The sequence below is a fragment of the Lissotriton helveticus genome, chromosome 7, assembly GCF_964261635.1.
Source record: "Lissotriton helveticus chromosome 7, aLisHel1.1, whole genome shotgun sequence".
Taxonomy (NCBI): domain Eukaryota; kingdom Metazoa; phylum Chordata; class Amphibia; order Caudata; family Salamandridae; genus Lissotriton; species Lissotriton helveticus.
Genome location: NC_136068.1, coordinates 1,219,732,937 through 1,219,750,864, shown reverse-complemented (window position 1 = coordinate 1,219,750,864; position 17,928 = coordinate 1,219,732,937). Strand labels below are relative to the sequence as shown.

Here is a 17,928-nt window from a genome sequence, read left to right as displayed (position 1 = left end):
ACAGCATTTGCTGTTTTCTGTCTTCTCAAAAAATTATCATGAGGCTCGAAAATTCAAAGACCAAAAAAATGTTCTGTATAACAATAATAGATTTTTTCTTTTCTTCTTATTACTTCAAAACAATATCAAAGAAAAATTCAAAATAAAGGAATTTTCTTCACTGCTTTCTAAAGTTCATTCCAGTTTGTGACATTGTCTTTTATCTTGTTCAACAATTATTTTTCACTTCAACCTTGTCTTATCAGTCTCATTATTATTTCAAAGTGGCTATTCTTCTGTCTCTGTTCCGCTCTCAGATTAATTCTCAAGTTTGTACTGACAATGATTCAATGAATTGTAACTTTCTTCCTCGAATTCTTCTTATTCTTCCTCTGTTACTGTGGCTAGTTATACTCATTCAGGTGGAGCATATTTTCAGTTTAGAACTTTCCTCCTGGTTGACATTTTGGCAACAGGTGATTCACTCCCACTAGATTCAGATACCACATGTCTTTCAGGCTTTTCTGGTTCACAATGATTTTCTTTGCAAGATCTTTTCCATTGAATATGTTCTTCGGATTTTCTTTGTTTGCCAACAGTCTTTGTGGGATATTCTTTATTCTCTGAAGGACTTAAACTCGAGCTTGACCTTGTGCTTGAAACTTGATCTGCCTTGTGTGCATGATATACTGCAAATTGCTTTCTTCCCCTGGGGGCTCTAATAACTTGAATTTTCAACTGCAATTTCTCATTGTTTGGATCAGAGTCTATTTCATGTACTGCCACTCATGCTTTTGGCCTTTATCCGGTAGCAGCCTTTCGCTTAGATCCTCGGTTTGAAACTGAACTGTAGACTTTTCAGGTTCCACATCAAAGCTTTGACTAAAATGAAAATTCTTTCTTTATAATTTTCCAAAATCTCACTTAGATATACACTGTGAATTAGAGCTTGTTTTTGAATTTCAGTTTGTGGTTGACTTTGTTGATTAGGGGCTGTTTCTTCCACTTCTTTTTCTGCCTTCACCTGCAATGTATGAGGAACATGGATCCACTGTGGCACTCCAGAACATTTTACCATTGTGTTGCCCTTCAATTGATAGGGTCCATGCCACCACTTTTCTAAATAGTTCTTCCTGAAGCTCTTCCGCCCCACTATCCAGTCTCCAGGATTCAGACTGTGTCAGGTGATGTCCTTTTTCGCCTCCACTGACACATTCACCTCATGGGAGACAGATTTCACCATATCAGCCAGATCTTTGCAGTAATCTAGCATAATGTCACCAGTTTTTGAAACTAATCCAGCAGAAGGAATATAGGCAAGAGTCATTGCTCTTCCCATGAAACCCGTTGAAACACATACTTTGGACAATTTGTTCTGGAGAGTTCCATTTGCTCTCTCTGCCACACCTGGAGATTGAGAACAATAAATACAATAGAACCTTTCATTTATCTGGAAAGCTGTATGATTTGTTTGCAAAAGTTCATTTTTAAATGAGTACCATGGTCTGTCTCAATTGAAGCTGGAATTCCAAATCTGGGTGGGATAGTTCTCAGACCAGTTAGAAACATGCAGACAATGACAAAGATGTTTTTCATAACATTGAATGCTGGCATCTCCGCAAAGTGTGCTTGGAGTCTTGTAAATGGGCCTGAAGATTTTCCAGTATGATTCATCACAGTAACCGTCTTCTTTCCCATATTGATTCTTTGGCATGCTAAGTGCCTCACACATATGTTCCCAGCAACATTTCTAAAGCCTACATTTCCCCCAAAATTTTTAAAAACATGTAACATGCAGTCTCTACCTGCATGTAAGTATTTACCCATTAGATACAAAATTGTGTCTGGGAGAATATACCTATTTTCAGCATTACCATAAACAATCCATATAATTGTTCATCTGAGGCTGCCTCCAGAAGATCAACCCACTCAAAGAAGTGTTAATTGAATTCATAAAAAAGCAATTTACATGTTCTGCATTTTGTATTGTGCGTATTCCTAATTCCTCATTTTTATTTTCCTGCACAACTGTTTAATCTCAGAATGGACAGTACTCTACCATTTGGCCTGCATTTTTTGGGCAACACACTTGTCTACTACAATTTATTTTGTCTGTTGTATTGCTTTCAATAAACCCAATATAAGCTCTATTCTTTATAGATCTCTTGAAGATGTCATAAAGCCCCTCTTGTCACCACAGTTGACCTAAGTCATGAACCACTCCACAGCATGGGAAGTTGGAAGAATGGGAAGTTGGATCCCTTCGGAGTTCTATAGTTGTCCTTCAAGCAAGATGGAGTCAGCGTGAGGCTCTGCTGCTCGGCCGACCGTGCCACACCAGATGCGTCCTTGATCGGCTAGCCACCCTGCGCTAGGGATGCTAAGTCAGGCGCGCGGCTCCCCAACGTGGCTGCTGGCGGGAGGCTTTGATCCTCGGTACCGCACTGCATCAGAATTAGAGGTCTCTTCTTCCTGCTGTTCCTCGGCAGATTTCAGCGGATTACTCACCTGGGGGTGGACTACCCTTTCGATCTTTGCGAGGAAAGTGCCAAGCGTCTACAGACTTCATACACTCGATTTTTGCTTGGATCTTCACCTGGACCTCCATTCTTCGGCCTCTGCACCTACTCGCAGACCTGCTGGGTCGCGACGACGGCGGCTGCACATCGGGGGCTTGGACACTTGCAGCAGGGGAGGTGCCAAGACCAAAACCTCTGCCGAGTCCGAGGATGCCACAGCAGCAGTAGCGGAGGATGCCTCCAAACCTAAGCCAGAGGTTAGTACCTGCAAAAAGCTTCTGGGCAAAGCGGTGGGGCGGACTGCCTAAAGACTTAAAGAATCCCCGAAACCCCAAAGACGCTAAAGACGTTACCTTGCAGCCGCCCCTAGCAAAACTGTTCCTTGAAACCAAAGTTCAGACCCTCCAGCCCCCTGCGCCCACATCTACCCCACTGGACTTACCAAAAATATCAGCCCCCGCACCCAGCTCACTGCCCGCGGTCAATCCAACTCCTAGCCAGGAGACCCCACTGATCACTCCTTCAGCCTGCCTCAAAGATCTAATGTCTAAGTTGGAGGAACAGGAGAATCGCCAGCGCAGAAACAACCTCCGCCTGCTAGGCATCCCTGAGGGAAAGGAAGGGGATGACCCAAGGCGCTTTATCGTGAAACTTCTGCAGGACTCCTTCCCTGACCAACTGAACTGGGATTGGGATTGGGATCGTGAAGTACAAAGGGCCCATCGTTTCCCCTTCCAACCAAGACCCCAGGGCCCCCAACTCAGCAGTGGCAACGCCATTCTTGGACAGCCCAGGGTAGTCCTAGTTTACTTTGGCAACTTTCTCCTCAGGCAGCTAATTTACCATAAGACCCGCTTTAACTCCAAGAAAGGGGCCAATGGTGTAACCTTTTTTGCTAAACCAGACTTTTGCCATCAGACTGTCGAGAGAAGATGGCGTTTAAGACAACTGATCTCCCCATTTCAGCAGGAAGGGGCTGAAGTCTACCTAATGAACCCAGCTAGGCTCAAAGTAATCTTCAACGGGAACACCAGAGTTTTCCTCTCGGAAATCAAAGCCAGCAAATACCTGGACAAACTGAAATCCAAGAAGAATCTCAGATGAAAAAAGAAAAAAAAACTCTGTCTATGTTCCAGTATCCCAGGGTTTCATTTGACTTGGATGTGATTTTGATTGCTCATTCACGTTAACGGGTATATCCCTTTATTCCGTTTTGCTGCATCTCTCTACATTTCTCTATTTTTCTCTCTTGCTCTCTCGAAGCCAATCTAGGGCTTCTGGCTGAACGAACCCAACTTTTTTCTCCTTAGGCGTGGTCGTCAGCCGGGTCTCATATCTGACTACCATCATTCAGGTCAATCCTGACTGCTCAGAAGATGAGGTAGGGGGTGGGGGGAGGTGGGAGTACAGCTATCGACTATGACACAGAAGAAACAAGGGCACTTTTTTACTATTACACACATATGCACTTGTTTGTTAATTGTTAGGGCAGCGCGTTCTAAGGCACAGGATTTGCTCACGCCGTATTACCTCTTTACATCCAAATGGCCAAGATGGACTCTCTAAGGCTTGTCTCGGTCAACATCTGTGGGCTGAACAACACCTCAAAAAGACAGAATGTTGCTCAAGGCATACGCTCTTTAGGGGCAAAATTATTTGCCTCCAGAAGACTCACATAGAGGGCTCACAGAGGCACTTACTGGATGCACTCGGGCTCAAAGTTCTAGGGGCGCCAACTCAAGGCGCTAAAACCAAGGGGGTAGGCATCTTAGCAGACAGAAAACTCCCTCTTCAAAACCTCCGTGCTAAATACGACCAACTGGGCAGATGGGTAATCACCGAATGCCATTTCCCTCCCAACCCTTCCTTTACTCTCTGCTCTTTATATGGAAGCAACCTGGACGATCCAGGGCCTATCAACCCGATCTCGGGGGAACTTGCCCACTGGCCTACCCCAATAATCCTATGTGGCGCCCTTAACATACACCTGCCCTGTGATTGGAACCCTAGGAGCAACTGGGGGTACACGGGTAGGATACCCCTTGTCTTCCAAGCACTTTCCAACCTAGCTCAGCTCCATGGTCTAAGTGATATCTGGGCCTGTCTGAACCCCACACCACCTGGTTACACCTACTTTTCAGCCCCGCACCACACTTTCAACAGACTCAACTACTTTTTATTTTGTGCTCACTTCTCCACAATTGCACCATCGACATCGCACCCCGCTTTATATCCGACCATAATCCCCTCATATTAGATAACAAGGGATTAGGGAACCGGAACGAGGCTCCAAGATGGAGCTTTGAGAAGGCTCTCCTTCAGAACCCAGGCTACCTTTCCCACATGAGAAACTGGCTCCATGAGTTCCTGGAAATCAATACTGGAACTGCCTCTACAACCATTGTTTGGGACACACTAAAGGCGGGTGTTAGGGGAGAAACCCTGAGCTTCTCGGCCAGGAAGAATAGGAAGGGGAAGCTATTAATTAGTGACTTGCAGGGAAAACTTAAGGAAGCAGAAACTAAACTGGTTGAAAAGATCAGGTCAGGTCACCGAGGATGCCTAAAATGAAGTAGTCTTTTTGAAGGCCGAAATAGGAGCAGTATTCTCCACAAAACCGCAGCTAGATGGGCAACCCTTCGGGGAAAAAAACTATGAGTGTAGCGACCTCATTGGGCACCACCTCGCTGTAAGGACCAGGCAACAGTCCACAAGTAGAAAATTACACTCAGTCAAACTGTCCACAGAGATTGAGACCAAAGATCCCAATCTAATTCAGAAGGGGTTCCAGGATTTCTACGCCGAGCTGTACACTGAAGACAACGTCAGCGCAGCTGGCATTACGGAAAGCAACACAGACTGCTACTTAAGCGAAGTGAACCTAAAACAGCTTTCCATCGATAATTGCGAGCTTTTAGACCTCACTCCAACTTGGGAAAAAATTTCCATAGCTCTGTCTAGCTTACCCGATGGAAAGGCGGCAGGATTGGACTGCATTCCTGTGGAATTTTATGAGATCTTTGCTCCTCAAATCAAACCCATCCTCATCGATCTGGTAACCTCTATCTTTAACGGTGCTCCTCCCCCTGCCTCCTGGTCCTGCACTAGAATATCCATATTCCCCAAAAAGGGCAAGTCACCGCTAGAAATGAGCCTCTATAGACCCATCACCCTCATTAACTGCGACTCCAAGGTCTTCTCTAAAATCCTTGCTACCAGAATATCCACCGTAGTCGAATCTCTAGTTTCTGAGTGGCAGCACGGCTTTATTCCCAAGAAATGCACCACAGAACAGGTAAGGCGGGTCATCACCCATTCTCTCAATGGCTGGCTAGGTTCATGGCTACTTATCACCTTGAGAGAGTCGTATATGCTCGGAAAGGCCGCAAAGGGCGGAAAAGGGGGCTGGACATCTGGGAGGTGCTAACATCTTGGCTCAACCAATCGGAATAGCTCCGCTTGTTCTCTCCTCTTTGACAGCCCTGCCTGAAAATTCTTGTTATATCGAACTCCATTTATATTTTTCTTTTGTGTGTACATAGTGTCTCCTGTTACTTAACAGTGCCTTCTGCATATCGTCTTATTGTCTTTTTCTATTTTCTTCTCTTTCTGTGTCTTCACATTAGCTTCTTATGTTCTCTGGGGGGGGAGGGGTGGGTGATTCTAACAACTCATTACACCTATGTAGCGATTTCTTTTGTCACTGCAAAATAAAAACCTAAAGAATAAAAAAAAAGTCTTGAACCACTCCAAAATCATATTGGATGTCTCTATAAATTGTCAAATTCATATCTTCTGATAGTCAGCAAGCTTTTGCTAATGCTACTAATTCTACCACCCGGGCAGATGTTACATTCAGCAGGAAAGAGACATGGAGCATAGGGCATAGGCAAAGCTCAATGCTCCATGTTGGTCTCTTAAATAAGATCTATTAACAAATAATGTCAAATCAGTCAGTTCCAAAGGTCTTGGTTTTTACATAAAATCAGTAACTGCAATGCAGTCATTTTCCCGTCATCAGTATCATTTTCTATCCAGACTTTGCAGTCCCTGCCTGAATTAGGAAGCAGTGTTGTTAGATTCAAAGAATTACACCTTATAATAGAAATATGTTCTGCTTCAAAAATGACTTGCTTACAATGAGTAAGCTTACAGTTTTAATGTGCTGAGTTATCATTCTTATCAACAGAATTCCACCCGAATGAGGAACATGTAAATTAAACTATGACCCATCACTATTCCTTCACTTTGTTTAATGACAACACAAACAACTTTAACAATTTTCAAACACCCTGGAAGCCTTACAGCTCTTGGATCCAATACTGCTCAAAGGCATGCAGCTGGTCGCATAAACCCACCATGCTTTTGTGCAAGGATTCGCAATTCACATCCATTGTTCTCATAACAAAACTGAAAGAAAGCTAGATAATAGTCTGGCATTCTCAGTGCTAGTGCATGAAAAAGAATCTCTCTCAAGTCTTTGAATGCTTCAAAACATTATTTGTCAAATGGTCTCGATCTTGTATTTTACTGTGGGTCAGCCATACTGAAGGCTTTGCAATCATGAAAAAGTGCAGAAACTACTGACTTTTTCAATGCAGTGCCCAAGATAGATTATTTCTCCTTTACAATATTGTATTTTAGTTGGAGAAACCTAATGTCCACTGTCAGCTAGATGCATTAGCAGGGCAATTATATCATGTTTTCAATCCTCTTTTGTTTTAGAAGCAACTAACAAATCATCTATATACTCTACTAAAACTGGGAAGCTAAGAGAGCTGGGTTGCACAATTTCCACCATTTAATGATGCTCTGCCGATGGAACTGATAATCTGTAATCAATCCAACGTATTTTCAGATTTCATTACAACATACCTGTTTGGATGCACTCTTGAGGCCCTAGATGACAGGTTTGAAAGGGTTTTGGTGTCCCGTGATCTCACATGAGCAGGCAATGCACCTGAGGCCTGCACAAGTGCTATACACCCGGAGGAGTTAGTACCTGTGAAGGGACCTGTGGCACTGGAGGGCAGTGGTGAGAGAGTACATTGTCTATTGTCAGGGAGTGTGACTGGAGCTTCTCTTCTACTGGACTAAGACAATCTCCCTCATCGTGGCTTTTGAGTCGACTGGCATGCCAGAGAGAGCTGCTGGTCTGGCTACAGCTTGAAAAGCTGGGTACTGCTCCTGGTGGTGACAGCTGTGGCCTAACTCGCTGAGACCCTTGGCTGAGGGCTGATCACAGCTAGACTGTTTTAAAGAGAAGAAGGGTAAGTCCCTCTGATAGTCCTTGTGCTAATGGTGGGGCGATGTGGAGGAGATAATTACCTGGCAGCGAGGTGAATGTGTAGTCTGTGTGTGCCCCCATGGCCCGGGATGAGGAAGGCTGCTCTTCTATACTGGGGAGCAGTTGCATTTTCTCTCCTCCCACCCTGACGTTAGAGATCTCTGCAGCAGCACATCGTCAGCCTGCACTGAACTACTACATCGGCCTGCCAGCAGCCCAACCTCACTGACAGAATTGCCTTTCTCACCCTCCTTTGCTCTAGTACGCTTTGCTGGTTGCCACAAAACTAGTGTCACCGAGTGTGATAAACATTCAATACTTGGGGTCCCACCGTGGCACCTTTTAGTACAGCCCTAGCTATGACTTGGACCAGGAGGACTGGGGGCTCCCAGACGGCAGCTATCATCGTTAATTTGAACCAGGGACCAACCTGCAACACATTATGGATAAACCCCGCTGGAGTCAGGCCAAACTCTTCTTTGAAAAGTAAAAACACGGCGGCCCACCAGCATAGATACGGAGGGACACTGCTTTGTTGGTGACCCTGAAGATGCAGATCCTGGCATCAGACTTCTACTCACTGAGATGCAACAAAGCCTCCACTCTATTGATTCCAAAATCAACACCCCGAAGACAGACTTGAGAGGATGAGTGATAAGATGGAGAAACATGATGGTCTTCTTGACCAGGTCGAATGAAGAGTCTCTGCCACTGTGGATGACAGAACCATGCGTGGTGAACAAATGCTGCTCATGGAGTGAGTACTGAAAAAAATTGAAGCCAGGAATGAACATCTAACGTCAGATCCCACAGAAATAACACCAGAATTCTGGAGATGACAGAATCTACTGCTATGGGTAAAATCAAGACTTACATCCAGGACCTGCTGCTCTGTGATGGCCCCCTAGCTTGCCTGTTCTGGGTCAAAAGTGCCTCCTGACCATTGGTTCCCAGCAAGACTAATTATACCATGGCTTTAGAAATTGGGTTACTGGTTAAGGGGAAAGGTTAAACTCTAGTCAAGCAGCAACTAAAATCCTAGTCTGGGTGAAGTTACAAGCAAACCCACAATTAACCTGTGCTCAACTCTGAGGTAGCCTTGCACATACCAGTGAGGCCTAACTCAGAGGCAAGGTGTAAAGTATTTGTGCAACACTTCACACAGGAACAGAGTGAAAACACACCCAAAAAGGATCCCTTATCAGATTAGAAACATAGAGCCAAATTTAATAAATACATTGACACAAAAACAACAAAAATCCAATCAGAATTTCTGGAGATATGCATTTTTGAAGAATTAAGTGAAACAACTGCCACAAATGAAAGAGGGACCACTCGTGCCTATCAGAAGAATGTTCAGACCAACCATGATGCATGGTGGAGTGCGGGTTGAATACAGGGACCAGGTTAGGCCTGCTGGAGAGTTACCTTCTCAGTTCAATCCAAAGAGTCCTGTTGCCACAATGAGGGCCACATGGAGCAGGGAAGAATTGCGGATGGTCATTGATGTAGCATGAAAAACAGTCCTGGTGTAGAGGACAAGCGTTGCTGTAGCATGAAGATCCTATTGTTATCACAAAAAGTCAGGATGGTGCTACGCAATGGCTCTGCCAGCAAGCGGTTGATGCTGTAGCACAAAGGGCAAGCTGACAGAAATTCGCATTAGTGGCCTGTGGTGTGACAAGCCCAAAACTTCACTTCAGCCTCTGTGAGACACTCCAAGGGTCCAGCACCTAAGAGGCATCACTTGGGGGCCATGAGCTTGCTCCAGCTGGATCGGGATGCTGGTTCAAGGGGTGGTGAGCCTGTTATGTTCTTGTGGCTCTGAACAGGACGCCAACAGACTAACCCTTGGAGTCACTCTGGGAGTTCTGGGTTCAGGTGCAGGTCCAAATCCCTCTGACTCAGACAGAAGGGCAGCAAATCAGCAAGGCAGCACAGCAAGACAGATTCCAGAAGAGTACTGAAGAGTTGATGTCTGAGGTCCAATATTTACACCTTGTGCCTCCTATGAAGCTTCAAGGTCTTGCTGTGCAGTGCACGGGATACAGCCCTTCCCTGCACTAGCTCCAGACTACCTACAGGAGCTATGCCGCCATTTGTGTGGAGGTTGGGTGAAGCCTATTCAAGTGTTCCCAGCTCTACCCTCTCATTCTGGTAGTGATGGCCCATCCAGGCACATGTATATCCTCTTTGGTGTGTAGCTGTCTGGAAGAATACACAAATTTCAACTATCAGCTATACCCAGTCTTGTAAACCAGAAACATGATGCAGACAATAAGTGCCTAATTTAGAACTCTGCAGTCTGGTTACTCCATCATAACAGTGATGGATACCCCATCCTGTAAAATATAAATCCCATTATATCCTATAGGATTTTTATTTTAGTGGACGGGATATTCGTCACTGTTGTGACAGACTAAACCATCCGGCAAGATCTTAATCAGGCCCTAAATGACTAAGGCGGGAAAATGCCAACTCTCTAGACTCCTGTTCTGAAGTCTCAGGGACACAAAGACTTCACCACCAGCTTCCCTGAACTTCTCTGCTAGGAATTCTGACCGGCTAAGAGGTGCCTGCTGTTGTTTTGGACCTTTGGAGGCCACTGGGAGCTGGAAAAGTAATGCAACTTCGAGAAGCATGATGCATCCGCACCACCTTCCAACGCATCACTGAAGAAATCATCGCAGCGCCTGCCCGTGGCTCGAGAAATCGCTGCACGCTGCATCGAGTGCACTGATCCCCGAAGTCCTAGATCACCGCATGGATTACGACCAAGCCCTGCTGTGTGGGTGCAAGAACCCACGCATCGTCCCGGATCATTGCATCGTGTCAAGACGCCAGGTCTGGCGCATTCGAATCCCTGGGGGACCCAGGAAGAAACCGATGCATCACCTCCCCAGGTAGTAAGAAACTGATGCATCGCCTCCTCTCTGGTAAGGAACTGATGCATCATCTCCCCTGTGCAGCAGTAAGAAACTGATGTATCACATCCCCGGAGCAAGAACAGACAGACACATCACCTTCTCTGAGTTTAAGGAGCCAATGCATCACCTTCCCTGTGACCCTTTTTGTTTGTGGGCATGAGGCATCCAATGTATTTTGTGTGAAAAGTGTTGAATCTGCTTTGAACTGAACTATTTCTACTATTTGAAAGTCTTATTTTTTACTGTATTGTGGATTTATGTTGTTTTGGTCTTGTTTGATTTAGACAAAGATTACTTATTTTTCTAAACTAGTGTGGTGTCCATTTGTAGTGGTTTTACTGTATTACTGTATTTGTTCACAAATGCTTTACACACTGCCTCTGAGTAAGCCTGTCTGCTTGTGGCAAGCTACCCAGGGGGGGAGCAGGGGTTATTATAGAAGTGTATCCCCCTTACCCTGACTAGAACTAAGAGTCCCTATTCAGACAAAGATACCTTTCTCTGCCAACTAGAGACCCCCATTTATAACACTCCAGTACAGAGATCTGGGCCTAAATCCATCTTTTTTGCTCCCCATGCAATTCCAGTTTAGACCCAGCTATATTCAAATCAGTCTTCACCCAGTTCCCGTGGGAACAGTCCAGCCCGAACTGCCAAACCAGGTCCTCCTTGGACTGGAAACAAGCATCCTAGGACCGGTTTCAGGGTTTCACCCCTCATCAGCCAGGCTCGATTGACTCCAGTGGCATGGAGAGCATGGGATCCATGTCTGGGAATACTCGTTCCACTCGGGGTGACAAATGCCAAAAGAACAATTGATGGACAGAATGCTGAACAATGTTAAACATTCACTCCAGTATAGAGAACTGGGACTAAATGCATCGTTTTTCTGCTCCCCATGCTATTCAAGTTTAGACCTAGAAACAGTCCACCCACTCTCGCTCTATTTTGAAAGTCCTCAAAAATATTGGTTATTTTACCAAATATTGTGTTTTTCCTCCTAGTACTCCTGCCAATCCTTATTCCTCTCCTTCTCCACTGCCCTTAGGCAGCTCTCATGCACCCTGCTTGTCATATAATGTATTTAAACATTATATGCCAGCCTGATTGTCGGAAAATCTGAAGCTCACACCCCCCAATTTTACTGAATTATGGTTGTTGCTTGAGAAGGATTATCACCCACTCAATCAAAACCTGAATTCTAACAATCCACATTTCTGTAAAAGGCACATTTAATTTTGCGTTTTCTGAAGCGAGTAGGACATCATTCACCATTAAGCGACTGTTCCAAAAATTCCCGTTGTTTTTTTCAAACCACAAAACATTTGTTATTTACACCGGATATAACTTCAGAGCATATTATTTCACAGTTTAAAGCAACGTCTGTTCTGTGGGCCCTTCAGACTGCAGGGTCATATATTGTGTTGTACAATGCTAAGAAAAACCTTAAAAGTAAAGATTTTCATTCAAAGTTTTTTAACTTGCAGTTCATTTCTGCAGCTACAAAGAAAAGCTTATCAGTCTGTACTGCCGTTTGTCTGCTATAGTGGAGCTGGACTCGCTAATTACACAGCAGTCCTTAAGAGAAGCCATCTCAGACTCCGAAGTGGCAGCTGCTAAACAAAGGCACCAGCAGGTTCTAGATTATATGCAGGTATGTACGACAATACTAAATGCTGACCTGTTAAATAGTTTTTTGCTGTTAAATATGCCACGTTGCCGAAGAGTTTTGTCTAAGTGCAAAGTGTGTTTATGATTAAATTATTAGCTTTGACAAGGTGGCCAAGTACATGACGTTTTTGCCTCAACATGTAGTTGTTTTAGACAGCCTACTTTCTGTACTCAAAATATTGAGATATATGACTCACAAGAAAAGAACCTACATTTCTGAAACACAAATATTTATTCTCTAGCAAGAAATATTCTGAACACCAAAGTTTGAAGATACTGGACTGGCGCTGGCTAGTATAGAAATCTATGATTGCATTCAGCATTTATTGTCAAAATAGCCTGATGAGTTTGTACTGTTTTGTGGGTGTTAGCAACTAGGAAACAACACGGATGATGAATATTTAGCTCTGGTCACACACTCAAAGCTGTGCAAAAAAGCTTTTTTTTATAATTACATCAAATGCTGATTAGATGTGAAACAAGCAGCTGGGTAAAAATTCAATTATTATATATGTGTATATTTCTTCTGATGGAAGATAGGCACCCTACACTTTGCTTGTGCAAGTCATATTTATTTTATATATAGCTCAAACTCAACCCAAAGATACCAGAGCGGTTTACATGAGCACCAGTTGAGTTACAGACCGACACATTCATTTTATTAGGAAAGAGGAAATGAAGTGATTTGCCCAGAATCACAGGATGTTGTGTCCCTGCCGACTCGAACCCAGTGTCCCGCCTTCGAGGTCGACTGCTCTAGCCGTTAGGCCACATCGTCTCCCTAGGGAGACCACAAAATAGCCATGACAAACCAAATAATTACAAACATCATTTCTTAGGCACAAAGGTGGTTACACAGACACAGTATTCTTCCTAGCCTGGGTGTATTCCCCATTGATAGGAGAGGAGATGGAAAGTGCATGGTGCAGGTGTGTTAGATGATGTTTGAGAGGTGGTCAGTTGTAAGCAAAAGGGCCTTATATGGATCTTATCATAAATGCTGAAAGGTGTGGCTGGTTACTTTACCAAAGCGCGCACTGGGGATTGTGTCCTTGTTCTGAATTAGTGGAAGTGGCTTTTCAGGCATCAATTAAAATTCTGTGCGGTGTGTTTGTCTCTGTCTCAACAGACGTCACCTTCCTAATGTTACCACTTTGAAGCAGGTTGAATAGTCTTTAATGAGCGCCGAGCCCATTAAGCAGTTCCTCTTGTTTCTATAGTTTCCAAGGACATTAGGATACATAGCTGGCACTTCCCTTTACACGATGTTATGGTCAACCTGACAAAGAAGCCACATCTTCAAACAAAGACCAAAGATTGTGAGACCTACCCATGAAAAAAACGACATCTTCTGACCTCTCTGTCTCCACGTTTTCCCACAGTTTTCATACTCAGTCAATCAAGTCATATTTGTACCATGCATTAATCACCCGAGGAGGAGGGGGGGGGGGGGCTGTAGCCATGTTCTGTGCTCCAGGTATCTTTCAAAGGGCCAGGTCTTGAGTCCAGTGATGGGGGAGTGAGCAAGTGTAGGGGGATAGTTCCAAGCTTTGGCAGTGAGGTGGGAGAAGGAGCGTGGTGGATCTGTGGTGTCATTTGGAGCATAGGTTTATGGAGGGTTAGTGGAATATGAGACAGTGGTTCATGTAATCTGGTCCTTGGTTGTGGATGGCTTTGTATGCGTGGGTCAGGAGCTTGAACTGGCTTCTCCTCTGAATGGTAGCCAGTGGATATCTTTGAGGGGATGAGCGACATTTGTCCTTATGGGCAGCTCCAGGATTAGCTAGGCTACTGCGTTCTGGACTGTCTGAAGTCTATTCAGGGTCTCAGTGAATGTACCGGCATAGAGTGCATTGCCATAGTCAAGTCGGTTGATGATGAGGGCCTGCGTCATTGTTTTCTTGGGGCAGCCATCTGAAGATTTTGCTGAGCATGCGGATTGCATGGAAGCAGGCTGAGGCGACAGCATTGACCTGATGTTTCATGGAGAGCTCACTGTCCAGTATGATGCCAAGTTTGTGGGCATGGTCTTTTGGCCTTGGGGTGGGTCCACGGGCCACCAGGAGTCATTCCAGAGGGCAGTGTGTCTGCCGAATATCAGGCCTTCCGTTTTGTCTGTGTTGAGTTTCAGGCAGTTGACTTTTATCATTGTTGCGATGTTCTTCATGCAGTCATGGAAGCTGGTCCTCATCCGGGCAGGGTTTGTGCCTTCAGTGAAGGAGATTATGCTGATGTTGTGTGATCAGACGATGTCTGTGAGGGTAATCATGCAGAGGGAAGGGCTGAGGGATGACCCATGGGGTACTCCATAGATGGTGTGCTTAGGTTGCGAGGTGAAGTGGGGGTGGCGAACTCTCCGGGCGCATCCTGTGAGAAAGGAGGCCATCCATGTGAGCGCACCTTCTGTGAATCCATTCTGGTGTAGTCAGTTTGATGAGAGTGTGGTGGGAGACGGTGTCAAACGCTGTGGAGAGATCTTGGAGGATGATTTCAGCTGATTCTCTTCTGTCGAGTAGGGCTCTGATGTAGTCTGTTGCTGCGATCAAGGACATCTCTGTGCTGTGGATGGCTCTAAAGCCTGATTGGGATGGGTCCAGTAGTGTGTTTATTTCCAGATGGTCGATGAGCTGGAGGTTGATGGCCTTCTCCAGGACTTTGGCGGGGAACAGCAGGAGGTAGTGCTGCAGTTCCCTGGGGTCTGTGGAGGGGTTTTTGCAGAGGGGTTTAATCTCTGCATGTTTTCAAGCATCTGGAAATGTGGCTGTAGTTATGGAGGCATTGAGAATGGTGGTGAGCTGGAGGTTGATCTTGTTGCTTCCGAGATTGAAGATCTGGTTGGGGCATGGGTCACTGGGTGCCCCTTGTAGATAGTGTTTATCAAGGGGGTGGTTGCTGGTGGGCTGAATTGATCCCATCTGGGGATTTGGTGGCTGGTGGCTGTGGTTGATTGGTTGGAGAAGAGGCCGGGGTTGGGGGTCGAATAGAGAGTGCTCTTTCGTGGAAGTGGTCGTTAAGGATTTGAAGAATTCCTGAGAGGGGGTGATGGCATTTTCTGAGGCTGAAGGGCAGGTAGAGTCTCTTACGATTGTGAAGAGTTCCTTGGTTTAGTTGGTGCTGGTTTCGAGGAGACATGCCAGGGCCTCCTTTTTTGTGGTTTTGAGTTGGCGTTGGTAGTCGTTAAAGGCTATTTTGTTGTTCTTGCTGGTTCACTATCTTCTTTACAGTCGTTTACACTTACATTTGGTAGACTTGATTTCGGATTTGTTCATGTTGTCATGTTTGGTAGGTCTGTGTGATTTGGCTGGTTTGATAGGGGCAACTTTCTTTTTTTTTAGGTTTATATGGCGCGAACTAGAGCCAAAGATATCAGGTATCAGAGTGCTTTACATAGCACCAGTTTCGTTATATGAGGACACATTCAATTTTGTTAGGCACTGGGAGATTACGTGATTTGCCCAGAATCACACGATGTTGAGCGTCATTGCCGAGACTCGAACCCAGTTCCCCAGCTTCGACGTCAACTGCTCTAGCCGTAAGGCTGCATCCTCTCCCCTTGGTTGGTTGGCCATGTTGGTGATTTAAATGTAAATGTAAATCCAGTACTTGTACCAAGTAAATATACTTTTCTGCATCACTGACAACTGTACAACGAGTGTGACAAAGGCCACTCTAGAAGTGAAGCCCTGTGCCTTCAAAATTTTTGTCTCAGAGTTAATACATCTGTCAGCAGCTGGTCATGCCAGGGTTCTAACCAATAGACAGTGCGGTAGATGGGTCCCCTGGCTGCTGCAATGACAGCATTATTCTAATTGCCACAAAAATGAAAATGCCCATTGTGCCATAACCCTGGCAGGCAGGAGGTGAATGATGCTCATACTTATTGTAAGCCATGTTAAAACTCGCTCTTTTCTAACACTAGTTCATCTTTAATCTACTTTTAAAAGAGCTTGGAAAAATATGCAAATCGGTCCAAAGTAGTAGATGCTGCGAATATGATTTACATTTTAGTATTTTTTAAAGGAAAAAATGAACAGAGACCCTTGCAGAGCAGTGATGTAAATTAGTTCTGACAGCAGTGTGAAATCCTGACAACGAAGCTTGTGAGGTCTTGTCACCAGCCAAAAGATTTACAGGGATTCACAGTCCTCTACTTTCTAAGGGTTTGCCAGCTATCATTGGCATGTGTTGCATTTGTAATACCTTACTAGTTGCTTGTCGTATCTTCTCATGCAGTGCGATTTTTGGAATAAGAACGGCTACCCAAAAAATGTGTTTCACGCTTAAAACGTATGCAGACTGCACTGCAAGTGGACACCTTCCCTCAGCCCTTGATTTTCAAACAACATTATACTGCGTTCTGTAACTTATCAGCTTATAATGTGAACAAAACGACAATTTCCAAAAAGCAAAATGCTGTTGGCGTGACCGAGACACTGCTCCTGCTATTACCCTATTAACCACGATAATTGTAGGATATTTGTTAAAAAGTAAAGAGTACTTTATTTCTTTTAATTGATATTTGTGATGGATTATTGAAGCTTATGTCTTATTAAAGCGTTTAAAATAATTATTGTGTGGATAAAACCACCTGAACTTTGGCTGTGTGCATCTCCTCTTCCCGCTCACACACACAAACACAAGTCCGAGTGTGGCAGGTTTAGAGATCCCAACAACACCTTTATGTCATGTGTTATTTCTTATTTTGGTTAATTTGCTTAAATATTTTTGTTTACAACTCAGTTCCCTCTAGGTTAAACACCTATAGTTTAGAGAAGAGTGGGCTCAATAAATATTGCTGCTCAAGTGAATCAGATAACTGTGCAGTAACATTCGGATTCAAATGAGGCAGAACAGTGCTGAAACTTGTGTGCCCAAGATGTAGGATTGTGATGCTGCGCTTTCCTCAGCTAAGCATCTGCATAATAGAAAACAGCTGTGCCTAATCTCCTCGATACATTTCCTCTACCGAAGACATACAGCAACCTCCATGGCCTAACCACAAACCAGATGAGCCGATGTGTAGTCGCAGATCTATACAATTGTAAAAAGGCACAAACTACATGCCATGAAGAAAATAGGAACGAAGCAGATACAGTTCATTTCTGGAATGGAAACTTATAGCAGTTGCATGAAAAAAAATAACAAAGCCAAAAGAGATGGCTAAAAACTAGTAGTGTCTGGATGCTCAATCCTTTTTTTTCACCATCTGTGTTGCATTTTAGATCATATATTAACATCGGTAGTATAGGCAGTCAGGATACATCAACCAATCACATTTTTCATTGCAATTCACAATCCCATGACAGCATAAAGATATATAACTAGTAATATTGAAAAAAATGAACATGAGCCTTAACACCTTCTGTGAATATGAACATGGTAAAGGAGTGAAGTCTAGCCCACACCTGTCACGCATCCCTAGCCATGACAGTGGGTGAGGGGTGGGGAGGGGGAATTCTTTGTGAAAGTGTACATAGTAGCGCAGGTTAAATTGACCCATGGTTCAACCACTCAAGTAGATACCTCTTCATCCTCTGGGGGTCCT

General features: G+C 44.5%; 1 protein-coding gene across 1 annotated transcript in view; it reads left to right on the top strand.

Annotated features, from left to right (window-relative positions):
• The window catches only part of ANKFN1 (ankyrin repeat and fibronectin type III domain containing 1), a 1,441,385-nt gene that overhangs the window by 1,134,680 nt on the left and 288,777 nt on the right, over positions 1 to 17,928 (top strand). Inside the window, exon 15 of the mRNA XM_078650803.1 lies at positions 12,200 to 12,366. Within this exon, the coding sequence (XP_078506929.1) occupies positions 12,200 to 12,366 (167 nt within the window). The remainder of the gene's footprint in view (positions 1 to 12,199; positions 12,367 to 17,928) is intronic.